The sequence below is a fragment of the Orussus abietinus genome, unplaced genomic scaffold (genome assembly GCF_000612105.2).
Source record: "Orussus abietinus isolate OABI.00-Male unplaced genomic scaffold, Oabi_2.0 scaffold38, whole genome shotgun sequence".
In the NCBI taxonomy this organism is placed as follows: domain Eukaryota; kingdom Metazoa; phylum Arthropoda; class Insecta; order Hymenoptera; family Orussidae; genus Orussus; species Orussus abietinus.
In genome coordinates this window covers 464,510-482,625 of record NW_019395221.1, presented here as the reverse complement: position 1 = coordinate 482,625, position 18,116 = coordinate 464,510, and the positions used below count along the sequence as shown (strand labels likewise).

The following is an 18,116-nucleotide window of genomic DNA, read 5'->3' as shown; positions in this document are numbered from 1 at the left end:
GACGACGAGTGGTGTGTATTCAAAAATTTACATAGGTACATTTTGATTAAAGTGTCCTAGAAAGCAAATCTAATACAGCAGTCCGCCATACCGGGTGGCATCGCGGGGGAGTTTCGTCCCGGAGCGGGGGAGGGGAGGAATTTTACGCGTCCTTCGGGAACTCCGGCCTGGACTTTCAGTCGAGTTCGCTCCGCCAGGACGAAGTAATCGCGAGGAGAAGTCGAAAGTCGTCTCGGGTCCGGAGGATGGAAACTTGGCCGACGGATTCTCTCCTCAGGTATCAGGACGAGGATTTCAGGTTCTTCAGCCTAGATTTGGAATGAACGGTGGACCGATCTTTCGAGTTCCGTTCGCAGTTTTCCGTAATCTCTTTAATTTGTAAAAGGAGAGCGAATGAATTGACGGAGTATCTAAACGTTGGAGGAGCTTTGCCGATTCTTAGGAGGGAGTTTTATCGATGTGGCGGGGGATCGATCGTCCTCGCGGGGGTAAGACCTTCGAAGGGGTGGACGCAGGCGAATGCAGCGAGGGTGGATGCGCGTAAGAGATAATCTCGGTGCCTCGTAACAGGTCGTTCATTATGATTTAATACTAACACGGTGGTAATGCCGTCAGAGAGACTCCCGCATATAAATAATTCGCGTGTCCGGACGACTACCCCGCGCGGGGTGGGCAAGAGTGGGCCACCAGGGTGAGGGGTGGGCCGACGCGACGCCGCGCGTCGGGGGTGGCTCGGGTCGCGTTTTTAATGCGGCATCTCTGGGGGGCTACGAGGATTACCAAGGTTAAAAAGGAAGTTTTTAATAATTTTTCATTTTCTCTATATTTATTATCGCACGCTTCCTAACCGGGAACCGCCAGAGACAATGGGACGTTTCTCTCGGCGCCCCGGGGGCGGCGGACGCTACCGACGCCAATGGGGATGGGGTTTGCGATTGTCAGCCGACCCTGGGAGATTTTAATTCGTTCCTTCCGTTCCACGATCTTAAACTCGTCGACCGGAAAAGCGAAGCGCTTTGTATACGACGCGGTCTGGAATTGACGATGCTCCCGGGGTAAAGTTCAATTCTTTATCGGTACTGAACAGTACCGCCGCGGATGAACAATTATGATAATTTGACCATACAAATAACAATTTCTAATCGTATATTCTTGAAAATTATCTTTCGTGACTTGATCAATTTTTGGCGTACGATTTGTAATCTTGCCAATAAATGAACGATTATTTAATATTTTAATCACTAGTCATATATTATGGATGCGAAAGGCAGATCATTTATCAAATTGGTAATCGATGCCAATATCGACATCGACCTAGCGGTAATACCATTTAAATCCTCGGAACGTTTTTATCCATTTTCTTACGAAAGCAATAATGGTTATTCGAGGTATCCGTTGTTATAGAGTTGCGATCCTATCGTCTTCGCCCTGGTACCATATCGTGTTTCCATTTGTTAATTACTTGATTAAAATTGACAGCTCGCGTGCTCTGTCTCTGGCTTGGGTCGTTAATACGCATCGGTCTAACCGCGATCGATTCATTCCGTCCACAATGTGGTATCAGTTTCGCCGTGAAATGATAACATTGGCTTTCAACGTGAACATTTCTAAACAGCAATGTGTTAATTATCATATTTCTAGTATAAAATAATTTGTCACAAAGTTTCGTCAAGACAATCAGAAAAACCCCACCTCTTGTAAGACCGATTCTTGATCGATCTTCGTCGTCAATCTTCGAGATATATTCTGTAGCACGATTTGAAACAGCCCCGAGCGGGGGTGATACCCGGGGGTGAATCCGCCCCGTCAAAGCCGATGAAACATAGTGCCAGCGTATTAATCAGTGATGCGAGAGGCGCGCTTTATGAGTCTTGAAATATAGCGCAAGAGGGAGGCGAAGACATCAATGTCAATAATAATTCATTGATTACTTAATTCATAGTTGCCATGACGACCGGCTGAATTCTCCCCCGGCACCATGGACCATCTCCCGGCTGCTCTGTTTTTCTCGCTCCAACGAAGGAGAGCATCCCTTAAGCAGCTCTCACACGGAATTACCGTCCGGGCTGCGGTACACGTCGAAGGCACATCACGTCAAATCTAGCCCATACACCTGCTTTCGGAAACTGTACACGAAGTAACCCCAGAAATAAAATAAATAATAAATATCTCCTAGAAATCGAATACCGTTTATAGAAATGTCGAAGTCTCGAAAGGATCGTGGCGAAGATTTTTCGAGTAGGCTAGGGAATTTCCGAAATTTTCCCGGAAGCCCGGGAACTCGTTGTGAGCGTCGCATTAGCCCTGCTTACAGAGCGCAAGCAGGCAAGGAGAAACACGAAATGAATATTCAGAAGTTATTAGTCTGTAGTGAAATGTGACGGGGTTCACCCTTCCAAAACCACCCCCTCCCGGCGTTTCCTCGCCCCCTCCTTCGAAGTATAGATTTTGTAATACATTCTGGAGGAACACTCACGAGCGAGCGAGACGCTCGACCAGTCGAAGAAGGGGTTGGAGCTCGATGGGAGCGAGCAGGGGAGGTGGTGCCTCTCCGGGATAGGGCCAGGGGTGCAAAAGAGCTTTATGCATAAGCTAAGAAGCGCTATTGACGGTTACTAAGAGTATACACTTCGACTACGCCCTGCACCTTTGACAAACAAACTCCGCGGAAATGCCTCGACGCGACGTCACGTCTCGCGGACCCTTTTTGAAAATATGAAAAATTCAAGTGCCTCCTTTCGCGTGCTCGCCTCCGACAAAAATTCATCCCTAGACGCTGGACAACAAGTTCAGTCGAGATGCATGGGATTGCAAATTGAACACGTCTGCTTTCACAATAGCCCATACAGGACAAAAAAGCGAAACAAATTTAGATGACACTACGTAGCGAAAACACATATAACTAACACGATCCTATCTTTATCCTCGTAGACCTATTCGGTTCATGAATTGAGTTTCAATTTCACAATTTAGACGATTGTACTTACCACATAGAAATCTTTAAGGCAACTCACCGTAACGTAGAGTTAGGTAGAAAATGCCTTTTAATGGTCGAAGAAACAAGATGAAACGATACGTGAAATACATGCGGAAGAAATCGAAGGGACGGAAGTGAAATTGGAGGAGTAGCACGTAATACGTCTTCCGAAGGATAAGACGTGGTCGTATCGCAGCGAGCGAGTTAGCCCGATAGAGATCTGTACCAGGCATGTAAACGCAGGCTTGTAGCTGCCGCCATGTAGCTACCGTAAGCGCGTCGTAGCGACGATATTCAAATGGCATCAATTCCTACGGAATTGCCCCCTATATCCGTTATATGTCGGGGGTGCAGCTCCGCGAAGGGACAAACCGTATTGGCAGATAGCTAGACGGCATCGTTTTACAACCCCTTATCTGGATAAGTTACGGGCATTCTATTCGAGGCTCCTCCGAAGTTGCCGGGGTGTCATCGATTTCCATGGAAATCCACCGAGTCCGCTCCACGACGCGTTAAACCAGGTCCTGGAAGATCCGAAGTGCGTATAAGCTCCGAATCTCTGGATCTGCAATTGTGAGCTCGGTCACTTCGACCTCGAAATCGGACGATTTAAATCGCGAATATCCACGGGATATGAGAGGGCAGAGGAATTAGATATGGTTTAGATTACTTTAGTAGCTATGGCGATTTGATTCCATATCTGACATTTTATGCTGATTTTGAATTTAACGTCTTAAGGTAAAGTGAAACCCCCTTCAAATCAGTCGATTCGAATACAACACTTTTTTTAAGGGTATTAGACCAAACTGTCCGAAACGTTGACACGCCACTCCTGAACATCTAAGAATTGTCCTGACACATTCAAAATTTGGATTTTTGGAAACAATTTTTTAACTTAGCCCAGACCAGAACCAAAATGGCGTCGAACTCTCGTATTTCGATCAATATACAATTATCGAAGGCTCCGATATGGGAAACGAAAGGGTCAGGACAATTTTACGACAATTTAGAACACTCTGGTAATCGATAAACTCGTATTTGAACGGGATAAGGGCAAAAAAAGTGTTGTATGCGCTTCTATGCGAAAACGATGGGAATACGAGGTCTCGGGGTGAAAATTTAATTGACCTGGAAATCACAGATGGCGCAGGGGGTCCCTCTACAGTCAATTAGGGCCCCAGAAATCATGAATCCAGAGGATTTTTGGAGTTTTATTTCGATTTCTTGATATTTATTGTACGAAAATGACAGGTGGAGTATGCCATTTAGTACAATATCCAATATAATTCGATACAGCTGTCAATATAAAAACGAACGTCGGCAACGTAGGGATTTAGAAAAATCTTCTTTATCTACGTCGATAAAGTTCCTCGACGTGTTTCACTTCACCTTAAGAATATGATCCGTAGTGAAAGTTTTCCTCTTTACGTAAATTGTAGGAAGTATTACGTTTACGCAGGATTTTTGTTACGTTTGTTTAATTGGATTCTGGACCTCTAGAACGTTATACATATATGATCGATAGTAAATCACGATACATTTTAAGTTATCGAATTCCTCAATCTATCCGCTGAGGGTTGTCTAGTAATACCCTGTCTATGCTGACAATTTCAGGCCCGCAAGGGGAGAAATATTAAAAGCGGTACCCTGCATAGCTCACCCTCAAAATGCGGCATATACACCGTCGATAGTGAAACACCGTGTATATTACGCATACAATACTCAGGCGTATCGAAGCCGGCTGATCCTGGGAGGTTCTTCCCCTTGGCACGAGGCCATACATCACACCTTCTTCTTTATTAAACTCATATTTTTCACGAAGCCTCACCTTCGGGATGTACGAGGCGGCGCGCCTCTCCGCTTAGTCAAAAATCAGCCCAGAGAAAAATTTTCACATCTCGCCAAAGCGAGGGGATGGACGAGCGAAACGAAGCACGGGGCGCTATCTTAAATTTCACCATCACCCTCTGCTTTCAGCAATTTCTGGGAACGAGATTGCCGAGGCAGGCCAAAAGTGTATTTAAAAAATCCAATGTCTGGGAAACCAAAGACTGCGTTCGAATAAATTTTCTTTGACCCCGATTCTACCTCCAATAACGACATAAAGCGACAAAATATTTGCAGATATAAATAATATGTATCATGGACTTTAATGTAGCCCACAAGAGTATGAAATTTAGTTTAAAATTCACGTATCAAAACCACACGTTTGGACTACAACGCCATTCATCATTGATCATCGGGAATCAGTTGTACAGCGAAAACAAACTTTGGCCATTTTCTCGAAACAAATCCGACAAAATTGAATAAATTTACATTTATCTTCTGGATGTGCAGCCTGTTTCCCGCGGAAGATTTCTTATTTTACAACGGTACATGAGAACTGCATCGAAAAGAGGAACTTTCATCTCTGCTCGACGCATTACTTTGAAATATATACGCAGATTTCCGGTTTATTAGTCGAAGAGTCGCGAGCCTCATCCTGCATTAAGTACATGCATTATTGATGCACACTCCGTAACCACAAAATGCTGATGAGAAAAAGTTGGGAATCCTCGCGAGCGTTTTACCCGCACGCTGACGAGAAACGGCGGGCAGAGAGAAGGAGAGAGAAAGATAGAGAGGGAGAGAGAGGGACATACATACGCAAAAGGAAAAGACGGAAAAAGAGGCAGATAGAGCACGCGTACGTGAAAACATGCGATAGAGGATGCGAAGCGTCGAGGGGGAAATGCACCGAGTGAAAACCGACTGACTTATTTGTCGGTGCCCAGTCAATATTAATGGTTAATTAAAGCTTAATTAGCCGTTGCGAGCCGAAGCTCGCACTCGGTGCAGGAGCGATGAATATACTACTTTTTTGGCTGGAGGAGGGAGGACGCTTTGCGTACCGAGACCTTAACACTTCGTGCTCGTTCATATCGATCGCGTACATCGTCGGTACCCCATCGCATTAATTACTTTCTATTTATCTCTTGTAACGGGCATTCAAAAAAATACCTCGGTGGAGATCTTGACGTACCGAAAGAAATAATTAATAACAGCTGATAAGAGACGAAAATAAAGTGGATTGACTTTATGGAAATTCGAGCCGGCGTCGGAAACGTGTATCGCGCTTTATTGTTGAGATGATTTTTTCGTTCGAAAGAAGGAAAAGTACCGAGACCTTAACACTTCGTGCTCGTTCATATCGATCGCGTACATCGTCGGTACCCCATCGCATTAATTACTTTCTGTTTATCTCTTGTAACGGGCATTCAAAAAAATACCTCGGTGGAGAACTTGACGTACCGAAAGAAATAATTAATAACAAATGATAAGAGACGAAAATAAAGTGGATCGACTTTATGGAAATTCGAGCCGGCGTCGGAAACGTGTATCGCGTTTTATTGTTGAGATGACATTTTCGTTTGAAAGAAATAAGAGTAATTTGCGTTGGGTTATTTCGGCTTTTCATTCTCTTACTTTAAGGCTCGAGTTTCGAGAGCTTACGATCGTCTCATTTAACCCTGTACAGGCAAGCGGCAGCAACCGAAGGAATTCATAAAGAAAAGGGAGAGAGAAGTATCCCCCGATGAATATTTCATCGGAGGATCCTTATTTTCCTGGTCTCGATTGTCACCCGAAAAGGCACAGTGACGTCGGAGCCTGAGGGACGAGGAAAATCAATTATTCATCCAAATTGGCCGGGAAAAAAGTCCTAATTATCCGGGGCAAATACGAGCTTAATACGCAGAAGTGTAGCCCAGCCCTCGCGAGCCATCCATTTCGACCTTACCGTTCCCTTACCGTGAATAACCATTTGTATTTCCAATTAGCTTTGCTAATAAGAAGACGGAGGCATTGCCGTAGTTAAAAAAAATGTATAACCTCATCCAGCCACTGGGGAAATAAAGAAAAGCGCTGCTCGGTATGACAATACCGACGGTAGGTAGGGGTTATACCGGGTGGACTACAATTAAAACCCCCCCGTTAGCCCCTCGCTTAACCCACCCCGGTCGGCTCCTCCTTATGTTATATTAACGACGGGGGCGAAGGACCTTGGAACATCATCCAAACATCAACGGGACAATCGTGGCTTTTTTTCGGCAATTTCACTCAGCCCCCCCTCGCCGACTTACAGACGCCCCCTCGCCCCTGACTTTTTCGCCGCTCTCGAAAATATGCTGCTTAATTATTGCTCGACTTTCTTAACGTCCTTCCAGTCTGCTCCGACCTCGAGCACTCGCCAAGAGGCTCGATTTGCTGCCTAGCCATTACGCATTTATTACGCACCTTTCTTCCCGAGTGCATCAATTTACCAATCATCGATTACACTCCCTATGTCATCGAATTTCATGACAACGTTATCGCTCTCTAACGTGGACTTAAAACATTGTACTCAATTAATTATGCTTAAAAATATCCGATAAAAGAAAGTTTCCTTGTCACGACTAATGCAATGCCTCTGCTCGTTTTATGTCGCCCAACCATTGTAATAATCGCCCACACGTGTATGGCTGTTTCGTATCACTGAGTTCTCTTAAATCGCCTCTGTGCGCCCTCCTTATCCTTAGACAGTCCACGGAATCGATTTGACTCCGGAAAGTCGAATTCTTACGGCGGTCATTCACTCGCGCGTGGAAGTGTCTGTTTGTTGACAGATTATCCTTCTATGTTCAGCAACGACCTCCGGAGGCCGAGGTGGGTACGTTGTCATGGCACATGGGTCCTAGGAAACTTGTGTTGTGCGGCGTGTCCTCCTCGGATCGACCAAAGTCACTCAAATCTCGAATTCCACAGCATGTCAGTTCGCTTCCGTTCGTCATAGTGAAAACACGAGAGTGGATTGTCAAAAGCATCAAGGTGTCCCAACGACTCGATTAACGTTAAGTATCGAGTGGCGAGATTCACCAACTCTTCATAAAAAGATAGTAAAGAATATTGCATCATCTAACTCAGGATCCGCTGAAATTAAATTACTGTAAGTATGTGCACTTTTTCGGGTAAATATTTCACGTGCACGAATCGGCATAAATATAAAAAGTGCGGTAAAAATAGGCTATCCGCGTTTTATTTTATCTTTGATTTTAGTTTATCAATTTTTATTCTCACCGTTATTGTCGCTTAAGTCATATAGTTATAATTATCACGAATTAAAGACTACGGTTGAATAATGTTTTTATACAGGATAAAGGGTATTATATTGTGTAGTAAATTTTGAAAGTCGACTCTGCTTCTTGTTCAACTTCTTTTTTACCGATTTGTCAGATAATAATGCGAACTAAGACACCACCACGATATAGGCTGATTCGCAGACCGGCCGAACATCATAACGACATGAGCGAACGCTACGAATTCCGGACGAAATGCATTGCATTTGATAACGCAGATAGCAGTCACGCAGAAACGAGGCAGAAGGTAATATTTAACGTGCGTAATCGGCGCGGTAATTCGTGTGGAGGCAGCTTAAGTTTCTTGGAGGCTGAAAAACATTTTACGGAGCGGCAAGGGCGTTCCCTAAATTCCTCGTTCGTTCCGACAAGTCTGTCCACACTTGTAGACGTGACATTCGCGGTTTGAACTAGCTCAGCCAAGTAAATAGCAAAGGACGGGAGAGTATTGTTACACTTCGGTTAATGATTAAAAATTAGCGAAGCAGGGTGGAAGACTTAAAGTGTCATTGACAAGAATCGTATATTTCACGCGTATTGATTTTTAGGACATCAACGGAAATTTTAGAAACTACGACGTCGGGGTGGCAGGTCCATCGCAACAATGTGGTTGTCTCGTGGATCAAGGAATAAGGACAATGCCCATCGTGACTGCTCACGATCAGGCGATAGACCTCTCGTACAAAACTCAAGCCTCCACTTCTTTACTAGGGAAGGAGGGCGATTTACTTGAGAAGACCGATGACAAGTTTAAAAATACGTTCCTTTACAAGATCATGGTAGACCCAACGTTCGTGGACAAGATTCGCAGCAACAAGCAGATCCGGAAATTTACGTGCCCCTTCTGCAAGCAGAACTTCTCACTGGAGACCGATTTGTCCCAACACATGGATGTTCGTAGGGACGAATCCAATCTGGTCTCTTGCTGCGCTTGTGGAAAGAACTTCTCTCAGAAAAGGTATCTCCGGTACCATCAGAGATGCCACTCTGAGAGGAACAAATTCACCTGCGAGATTTGCACCAAGGAGTATTCTAGACTGGACAATCTGACGCGACACAACAATTTCCACACGAATCCGAACAAGTTCTCGTGCAACGCCTGCGAGCGCACCTTCGCTCGCAAGGATCTCTTGAACAAGCATCAGAAGATCCACGAGAACAAACTTCGTTACTACTGTCAAATTTGTCAAAAGTACTTTAAAGGTCCTATATCTTTGATGAACCACAATAAGCTGCTTCACTCAACAATGTGAATTTTACCCTAATCCAAAAACAACTACACATCAAAGTGGGTGTGTAATATTCCTGAATATTTTCACGTATTTTTCTTTTTTTTTTTAATTTCTTAGTATATAACAGAAACAATAAGCAGAACTCATAAAACATTCAGCGACATTACGGCTTACTTTTGGTTGTTTTATGATACATTTTCATATAAGACCATTTTCAGTTCCTTCGTAAAGCATTATGCTGCTACATGAAACTTCAAACTATATTTATGAAATATACTATTTGAGCAATAAAGACTGAATTATCTCACGAGAGTTGTTAATAATTTGCGGGAAAAAGATCATATGATTGTGTGTTTTGTAAATTGAGAAGCTCTATTTCTTTTTTAAGGATTAAGCACCCTCAACTTCGCAGCTTTATCCGTCGATCCGATTCGCGAGGCGGCGGAAGCTTGTCGCCGAAATGCACCGGCTCTCGTTTTTGCGGGACTTTTCCGACTCCTTACTCGACCATTAATTTAATGCAATTAAGTCGAGCGTTAAAATATCGTTCTTAATTCGCCGGCGGCTCCTTTGTTTCCCCGGCTTCACCACCACAAGTGGAGTGCACCGCGGCCGGCCGACGTCACCGACGCCGCTCTGCCATGGCGCACGATTCAGTGCAATTCATTTCATAAGAAATCCATGTGGGCGTACAATGCTCTTTGAGCGGCCCGGCCGCTTCGAAATTCTAATTATTTTTGCCCTTCTGAATCCGTGCCATTAGCGGCGGAAAATCGCCTTTCGAACCCGAAGCCCGCGAGATCAAGAGAGGAAATCGTGAAAATGGTGCCGCACGATGAAGGGATGGATGACGGAGAGAATGGCGATATAGTTTAATAAAATGCAGAAGAGCTATTAAATGCATAAACACATGCCTTGATATTCACCCGATGATTACACCAGGTCCCAAAACGGAATTCACGATGTCCAAAATTTCTAATAGGCACAAAACAGGTTTTCTTTCGGGTGGGAACGACGTTTGGTAAATCAACGTTTTCTCAGTTTAGCATGCACTGAATTATTAAATAAAATAATTTAGACTTGGAGTAAAAGCGAAACTAATTCCTTTCAGGATTTCTAGGTATCATCAAGATGGGTGCGGCTTTACTTTTACGACCGTACAGATGAAAACGAATGGAAGGGCGTACACCATCTCGGCTGGTGCGCTTCCTCCGCAGCTGGTCTGCTGCGCAGCTTCGCGAGTTGAGCCACTTCCGGACAGCGCTTCAACCCCTTTGATCCACTTACGTCCGGGACCCGAGCAGACGGTGGACCGAGCGAACTTAGCCAAAAATGTAACAAAGTTCCCGGAAGCGAGAGGCTCGCTCGACCGGCGAGAGGACGGGTCCAGCCAGAGATTCTGCGGTCTCTTTGCCATGACGCGTCGAACGCGCTTCTTGCCGTGTTACAGCATCCGCGGTGCCCCGTTTTCCTCCCTCCGCCGGCACACCCTTTGGCTACCAAAGGGGGATTATGCGACGAATGCGAGCGCTCGAGAGCTTCAAAAAAGCATCCGGGGCATCCCCGGAATTCCTTAGGCAGAGCGCGTTCGCCTCTTTTCAAACAAGGTCACCCTGAGGAAGGAAAAAGTCAAATTTGACTTCGGTTAGCTGGAAAGAGACCGGACGTATTTTCCATTCCAACATAATTTTACCATAATTTTACCATAATTTCGATTACAAGCCTAGCCGACGGTTTTTTCCTACATCTCCCGATGAGGAGAAAATAACTCGACGGAAGGAGTAATTTCCAAAAATACTTCGGACCCTCCAGGCTCTCCGTCATTGGAAAATCTTGTAGAAGGGCGGCTCGGGCATGGGTGGTTTTCCGCGGTAGTGGTACTTCGTCGGTTTTTCGTTCGTTCGGGGCAAAGTAAGCATGAAAATAAACGTTATGACTCGAGTCGACACGAGAGCGCGGCGCGTAGGGGTGTAAGCGGTCTGGTAGCTGGCGGGCGCCCAGGCGCCCCTACGCGCACCGCACCTAGGTACGTAGGACTCGCGCGTGTACGCGTGGCATCTACTACGCGCGTACGTACGTGACGCCTGCACCTACTGGCGACGACCACGGAAGTGCCGGATGGAAACTGAGAAAAACTCGTACCCGTTTCGACGGTCCTGGTTAGTGGATGGTCGCGGGAGGGCCGGGAAAACGGTCGTGGTAGTCGCTCCCCTGTAGCTCAAGGGGTGAAAAGCGTTCCTAATGGTATTGTGCGCGTTCAAACAAACACGCGAAATGCTTAGTAGTTTTTAAACCGGCCCCGAGTCCGGGCCCTTTTCTCTCCTCCCTTTGCTGCGCGCCCTTTGCTTCTTCGCTGCCTAGGACGGGAAAATCAACGATTCGCGAAGCTTTGACATAAAGAGAAGCAGACGACGTCAACGACGGCTTGACATGCACTCGACCCGTGAGCAGGACTGTTAAGGTCGAGTAGTTTCTGCGGGTTTACCCTCTTAATATGTGGGAACTGGGTAGGGGTGGCGGAGCTTTAATCGCGTATCAAAGTGCACAGTTATTTTGGATGGAACCCGCACGTCGTACCCGAATTTTTCTCGCCATTTGTTACGTCTCGAGGAAGCCGGTATTGCAAACTTTCACTTTGTTGTCGGTTCAATTTTATTATTCATTTTTAACCGCTATCTTCGCGTAACGTTCCTCCGTTACGTGCCCTGCAATAAGACCGAAGTATTAAAAAACATAAATATAACTCAGATATTGTAGAATTGTTAATGTTAACGCAATTTGTGATTTTGTAAAGCCATCGAGAAAAATAGTTAATGCCGAGGTATTTAGAAGGACGGGGTACTTTGTTTTTGTTTACATTTGCTTATAGAGATACGGAACTTTAATCGTGTATCAAAGTGCACACTTACTTCGGTGAGGCACGCATGCCGCGGCGGTATATAGTATATACCTTCGCGGATATTAAATACTTGGTGGGGCAGGTAAAACAGGGTGAAAAAGATCAGGGAGAGACGCTGAAAATCGCGGGGACACGTAGGAGGTGGAAGAGAGGAGGCTCGCAATTTTCATTCTCGCGAATCGATATTCCCCTTATTGGCAATTTCGCAGGAATGTGTCTCGGGAGGATGAAAATTCTGATTAAGCCGCGATCGCTACGGGGGTGCTACGGTACCCCGGATTAGCGTCGCGACGTCGCCCGACGCCGAGGGTTCTGACCCGGAGTCTCCATCAATCAGGAGCCAAGGCGGCGATTTTAATAAATTTAGACCTACGAAATTCTGAATTTTTCATGATCTAAGGAACAAAAAGATCCGCGCTTATATGCGAAAAGACTTGAAATCGAATCCGACCAAGACCACATCTCAAAAAAAATGTATTTCCAAAAGTACTGATAAAGGACCCGAGTGTTTCAAGCGAAGAATTTGAATACGCGGGTCTATCTGCTGAAAAAATTTAAATGATTGTTTCGAAGCTGGTCCAAGCTAGCTCAATACCATTGTGCCCCGTTCAAAGTGCTTAATGAAGACATTAATATGCTTGTAGGGACGTTCGGGGCGCGTTTACGCGTTGGACGAAAATGGGCTTTGGCGAACTAGACCGATGGTTACCCTTTGAGTTTTCCTGGCCTGGATTAATATTATATCAATGCGGCGCCAAAGGAATGCCCATCTTCTAGGTAGGAGCAACACCCTGTAATGTCACCCTCTCATTACATCCTTCAGACAGGGGATCGCTTTCAAGGTTCTCTTACGGTTCGAGATGTATACACTCCCCGGCGAATAGTTACTCCGTAATATTAACGATTTCGAGGACGAATCGCCAAGGAGCATGATCGACCCTGGCCGGTAATGTGGAAAATTCGAAGAGTGCAGGCGGAATTTTCGTTCGGAAGATTCCGCCCCTTGGAGGCGGACGTTAAGAAGCCGAGCACCCTTCTGGGACGTTAACGGCGTTAACGAACTTTAATCAGTCGCGACGCCGTCAAAGATCTTCAGGGATGCAATTTCGAGCCCTTGATCGGTCCTCCGTCGGCTTCTTCAGCTAGAAGCGATGCGGATGAAAGAGGGAATCACGATAAAAAAGGAAGCCCTCCGACAAACAAGGCCGTGGACGAACGAGCACGACCAATAATCACTGATAATTTATTAAGGGATGAAATGAGCGCTACCCACCCTCCGCGCGTTATTTAAGAAAACAAATATTTGGTATTCCAAACAAAGGCCCGCCATCCCCTACCGCCGAGACTGGTCTCACGAAAAACCGCCTCCGAAAGAAGAAAGACGATAAGAGGTAAGGGTGGTTTTAAGGGCGCCACGGCGGGGAGGCATTGACCGAGAAATATGCCGGGAGGATACTCGATAATTGATTGCCCTGACTTTTTCGCACCGGGGGATACGCCGAAAGCCGTGAATTTTTGCCCCTTTGAAGGTTTTCTCGACGAGAGTTTTCAATTAATTGGAGATGTAATCTGTACGCGTGGTTCGTTTAACAGAAAAAATGTACGTATAAGGAAATCAATACAGAAAACAAATTGCGACATGTTCTATTTTTTTTTATTAAATCCATGCAATTAGAAATATGAAGACTGTCGAGTATAATCACGCCTTTCTTTCTTCTTGGAAGGGTAGAATCCTTCAAATGATAAGAGACAACAGTTAATCCGCCACTCCGTAGACCTTCAGTAAAGTCAAATTAACTAAGAATTTCATACTTAAAATTAATAGACGACGAGATTTGAAATGTGTGTGGAGTAAAGGCAAGAAACGGAAAATCTTGTTATCGGAAAGAATTTTAGTCCGAACAAGTACGTACTCAGAGGCGGATGTTTGATTAAAGCGCAACAGAGCCCCGGGGTGCGCTTACCCCGCGGATTGTGTAAAAATATGACCGCGGCAAAGAATGTTTCATTTGTTAAAAACCATCCGGATGGTAATTCGAAAATATTGAAGCCGGCGGCGGATACGAGGGGGGTAGGAGCCTTCTGCACGACTTACGCGGCTGCGGCGAGTGTTTGATTAAATATCGTTCTCTTTTTCTCTCTCGCTTTCCCTCTCGATACCACCAGGACCGCCCGAGACCCGATAGACTCGCTGTGTTTTATACTAATTAATCCTCGGTACTGCCGTTTGAAGTTTCAACCCGACGCGTCGCGGGTCCTCGAGGCTCTCGTTCGAGAACGTTTCGATATCGATTTCGCTTCGTTATAATTAATAAATCCGCGCTCTCTTTTCTCCTGCCTCGCCCGATGGCGGCGCCTTTGTCCCTTCAGGGGTGCGGATCGGCCGCGCGAAATTCGTTCTTCCGCTTCCCGACCTACGACCGCACATTCAGTTTCGAATTCCGTCCGCCAGGTCGAGCGTGTTACACATTATACCTTCCAATTTCAGTCGAGCTCATAGAAATTGTTTAAGTGGTTTTAATTAGTACTTAGAAATTTTTATTCTTCTTTTTATTACTCTTAAGTTTATTCTACGTAAGGGTTTCCTTTTAACGTAGGAAATGTCTTTGCGTTTTGGGATTTGTGGAATCGGTCGGAGATTTGTGGAATCGTGGTACTCGCGCTTCGCTAAGGAAAAGGAGAATGAGCTCGGAATTGATTCGATCATCCTCGGTGGTTCTATAAATAGGAGGTATACCGCCGATGATGGAAGGTTTTAAACGAGATGATATGGCCTCTGATCGACCCAATCAATGCATCCACTAAATCATCGTCTAAACTGACGGCCGCAACACACGTTTAATACGCCGTAACGCGGTGGGCGACCGGAAGAGGCCACTCATCCAGTGATTGCCGATGCATGCCGTCTTTATGAGGTCACGTTTAGAGCTGGGTCTACGCCTGATTCTCTAATATCTCTGCTGGTCAATGAATGTCTTAGCTGAACCTCGAAAGTTCATACCTTCGATTAGGAAGAACCCATCCCTTAATATCTGCAATTTCGTAAAACCAACGAAGACGATATAAAGAACAGGCCGGATTATAGGTGCAAGGTACCTACCGATTGAATGTCACTTTACTCAATGGTATTTACTCTGATCAAGAACCTAGCATAGTGCCAGTCAATCATGCTCAACGAGATCCGACGCAAATCAGAAAGAGAACTCAACCAAACCTAATTGGAGCCCGAATTTGGGCACTGGAGTCATTGATCGGTTAATCGACATTAACGATTAAAAGTAATCGATCAATTACCAAAGGTCATTGGATGAAAAGCAGACTTTTGGATACCGAAATGCCGGCTATCGCAACCAGCTCCAGAGGAATCAGGGCCTCCGCTCGGTAAGCCTGGACTGCAGCATCCCTCCGGATGGACCGATCCTACGTAAGGGTGAGTCTTAATACTCGGTCTCAGGCAATCGGGTATCGACTTTTCCATTAGCCGCAAAAGTTGTGGTCACCGTAACGACGAAATTGGCCGTACCGGCGAGAACGAGGGGGCGGACGCTTCGGCGACGTCCTCGTCTCCGGCAGCGGAGGAAACGAGCGGCATCGGAGTTGCGGGGGTCGACATTAATTCTCATAACATTTTACGAGGCGATATCTGACCTGTGTCAAGTCCTCTCGCCGTCCTGCGCGGTTTAGGAGTCGCAACCCCGCTCACCCTAAGACATGCAGTCGCGAGCAATTCCGGCTGGTATACCTGCTACCTGATTCTCCTACCGAAGGTGGGAGTTCATGGGTTCGGGTGAAGGTTGGATATTTCGGAGGTAGATGTCCCATTAAATCGCAGGTCTATCCGAGATTCTCGGGAATAACCAGTCAGGTCTTGGAACGGGTCTGGGACATACCCGAGGATGAGACACCGTGTGACATGAAAATATTCTTATTTCCATTAATAAGTATGTGAGGTAGTTTTCCACCCACGATTAATGGCCCCCTTATCAAATGACTTCGTATGTTTGATATCTTAACGACATCTACATGTTTCAAATATGGAAAGGTGATAGCCATTCGATCAACTTAATTGATGTTCAGAGTGTAAGAGTTTTTCAAAACGTCTTCCACGTTTTCGTATATTTCTAAGTAGCCGGAGACTCGGTCATCGGGGAGTATCGTATACCCAGGGCGGTCACCCCATGCGACGGTATCGCGGGCGTTTACTCGGGTTGACGATTACGCCGGGATCGATGCTGAAACGCCGGGAGAGCGCGCCTCGTTAAGAGAAAGACCACGAGGGTCGGTCGGCAGGGGTAGGTGATGGGAGTAAGGGTGGGTCGTTAAACGTGCAGAGGAAAATCGCGGGACCGGTTCGCCGTTCAATTTCGCGGCAGCGGCTCGCGGCTTTTTTAAAATGCCCTCCACCCCCGAGCGGCGGCGTGCCCGGGGAGCCGAGTTCTTTTTGATCTCGCTAAAGAATTCATTAAGTTTGCGGGAGCGGTTAGATATTAATACGGGATGGGAAATACCGGGGCATTTTATGCTCCCTTGCGCTTCGAGTCTCGGTGGAAAGGAGCGGCTGGATGCTATCTTCGTCTTACTTCCGGTCCTTCTTTGTTCGGTTCTTACCCCCAAAGGACAATCCGACGGCCGTCGATGACACTTTGATATGCGGAGAGCTACTCGACGTTTTAATCCCCCTTTCTTGAACTCACGCAAGGAAGCGCACGGCCATGCCTGGAATCGAATCCTTTTATCCGTTTAGAATTAAAACAAGTGCGCGGTTGACCCGCTGGTTGGAAGTGAGACTTCTAGGTTAACGAAAATTATTATTAATTATTCGTACATATTCTTTCAGGATATTCCTATACGCGTTCGGTACTCGTTGTTTCGGGTATAACAGGGTGTACCCGCAAAGACAAATATAAATACTAATTAACTATAAAATTCACTGAAAAATAGCGTACCAACGAAATAGTTTACGCAAATTTCCTTGATGCCAATACACGAAGGGGAATGTAAATAGTGATTAAACGTAAGAAAAGAATAATTGTATCACTTTTAGATACGCTCCTCGTTTTTAATATGCAAACTTACGCCACCGTGATATGAATTTTTACTTCAAAAGCATTTGAGAAATCGGTCGCGGAACAATAACGTATAATAGCAACGGTACGTGAAAATGTTGTATTTGTAATAGGTAGTGTTCAATTGATAAGCCGTGACACCCGATTCGCGGGTCCTTCGGAGACCTGGACGGACAGTGAAGGAGATCGCTCGGAAAATATCAACCAATAGAGATCGGATAGCGACGTGGGGCCGCGAAGTACGGGATGCTGGGCTGGTTTGCGTCGGCGAAGTGCATTTGGCCATCAAATAACATCGGCAGCGCCTATAACCGGCTTATGCCCAGACATAAAGTCAGCTTGGATCCTCTTCCTTCCGCGGCAACGCCATGGAAACACTAACTCGTGATCAGACCGCCTAACCGTCCTCCACCTACAAGCAGCCACCCTCCATGGTCTGCGTCGTATCAGGAGTTGCGGCTCTTAGGGAGCTTAGGTCGCGATATCAGTTGATTGGGTCTCGCAGGTGACCTCTCCTTCCTCCTAAAGACTGTCTACTCCTCTTCTCTACGTGGACCTCGTACAGCCCTCGAAGGTACCTCGAGATTCACTAGGCGCCAGTATCGGGCAATATCCGTGCTAACGAAAGCTAAGGAGGAGCAGTAAATGACGAAGATCTTGCCGAATATGAAAATCGATAACCTCCGCAAGTCTATGCGCAATAAACTTACAGAATTCATTGTTCTATGAATTCCTGTGAGTATTATTCGGGATTAGAATTGTGTTTAAAATTCGTGACATGATCAATCG

General features: G+C 45.8%; 1 protein-coding gene across 1 annotated transcript; it reads left to right on the top strand.

Moving 5' to 3' along the window:
- Positions 1 to 7,760: 7,760 nt before the first annotated feature.
- Positions 7,761 to 9,649, top strand: LOC105697187 (gastrula zinc finger protein XlCGF7.1). Its single transcript, XM_012420323.1, has 3 exons — positions 7,761 to 7,940; positions 8,263 to 8,377; positions 8,679 to 9,649. The coding sequence occupies exons 2-3, from the start codon at positions 8,297 to 8,299 to the stop codon at positions 9,381 to 9,383; spliced, it is 786 nt and encodes a 261-aa protein (XP_012275746.1). The 5' UTR covers positions 7,761 to 7,940; positions 8,263 to 8,296; the 3' UTR covers positions 9,384 to 9,649.
- Positions 9,650 to 18,116: the final 8,467 nt, after the last annotated feature.